At 51.9% G+C, this 1077-nt stretch overlaps 1 protein-coding gene across 1 annotated transcript in view; it reads right to left on the bottom strand.

The window, feature by feature from the left end:
- The window catches only part of LOC107120243 (sodium- and chloride-dependent betaine transporter-like), a 96429-nt gene that overhangs the window by 39855 nt on the left and 55497 nt on the right, over positions 1-1077 (bottom strand). The window contains exon 7 of the mRNA XM_015422894.1: positions 773-907. Coding sequence (XP_015278380.1) covers positions 773-907 — 135 coding nt within the window. The remainder of the gene's footprint in view (positions 1-772; positions 908-1077) is intronic.

Here is a 1077-nt window from a genome sequence, read left to right on the forward strand (position 1 = left end):
GGCTAGAAAGGGCTTTGAGAAGAGCAGAGTTTGCCCTGGGTGGCCTACAGAGTCTAGTCCAGCTTTGGGCAATCTTGGCCTCAGATGGATAGTGTGAGCCGGTATCGTGCAGTGGTTAAAATGGCAGACTAAGGCCTGGGAGATCCACTCGTGCCATGGAAGCTTGCTGGGTGGCATTTAGGGTTGCCAGGTCTTACCCAGCTGCCGGCAGGGAGGGGGGTGTCTTCTTCCTTGTTGGGGGATCCTTGGTGCATGTGCTTTGTGCACACGCCACAATGACATCACCCAGAAGTGACATCATCACACAGGGCACGTTGTAGGCGGGGCTTCTATCATTTGAGGGGAAACCATAGAGTTTTCCCTCAAACGATAGAGTCTTCCTGCAACGTGCCCTGCATGATGACGTCACCTCCAGGTGACATCATTGTGCCGGGCACGTTGGCCCGAACATGGCACTTTGGGGGCGGGGTTCCCCCCACCGGCTGGATCTGGGCCGGAGGTATGGAATGACCACATGAGAGACATGTGTGAACTTTTTAATTCGGGTCCAGATTTAAAAACAAAAATATTCACAAATTTGTCACCATTTTCCACAGCCGTTTCTCAAATGTTGTCTTTCACGGAAGCTGGACCTTTTAAGTTTCACTAGGTCGTGTTTTAATGTTGTTTCTTAACCACTTTGATCCCCAAGGTAGCTGGGCCAGAAATCTGACCTTGTAGAATCCATCCACCACAATCTTCCTCATCAGATCAGAATCAGCTATCATCTCACCTGAGGATCTGCAAGTCTAGAGACGTCTGGCATCAAATAGAACACGATCCCTTCCGTGGCTCCTGGCAGAGTGACTCCTCGGATCAGCAGAACAATAAGCATCACATAAGGAAATGTGGCAGTGAAGTAGACCACCTGAAAGAAAGTAATACTCAGAAGCAGGGGTCATTTCCTGCAGGAGCGCACAGGAGCAGAGCTCCGGCAGTAAAGAGCCCAGGGGGCGGGCACATGCAACAAGCCCCACCCCCTGCTCCCAGCAGCCCTCAGTCAGAGCAAGAAGCAGCCAGGTAAACTGCAGAGCCCCC

Source organism: Gekko japonicus, unplaced genomic scaffold, assembly GCF_001447785.1.
Source record: "Gekko japonicus isolate JY-2015 unplaced genomic scaffold, Gekko_japonicus_V1.1 scaffold1229, whole genome shotgun sequence".
Taxonomy (NCBI): Eukaryota; Metazoa; Chordata; class Lepidosauria; order Squamata; family Gekkonidae; genus Gekko; species Gekko japonicus.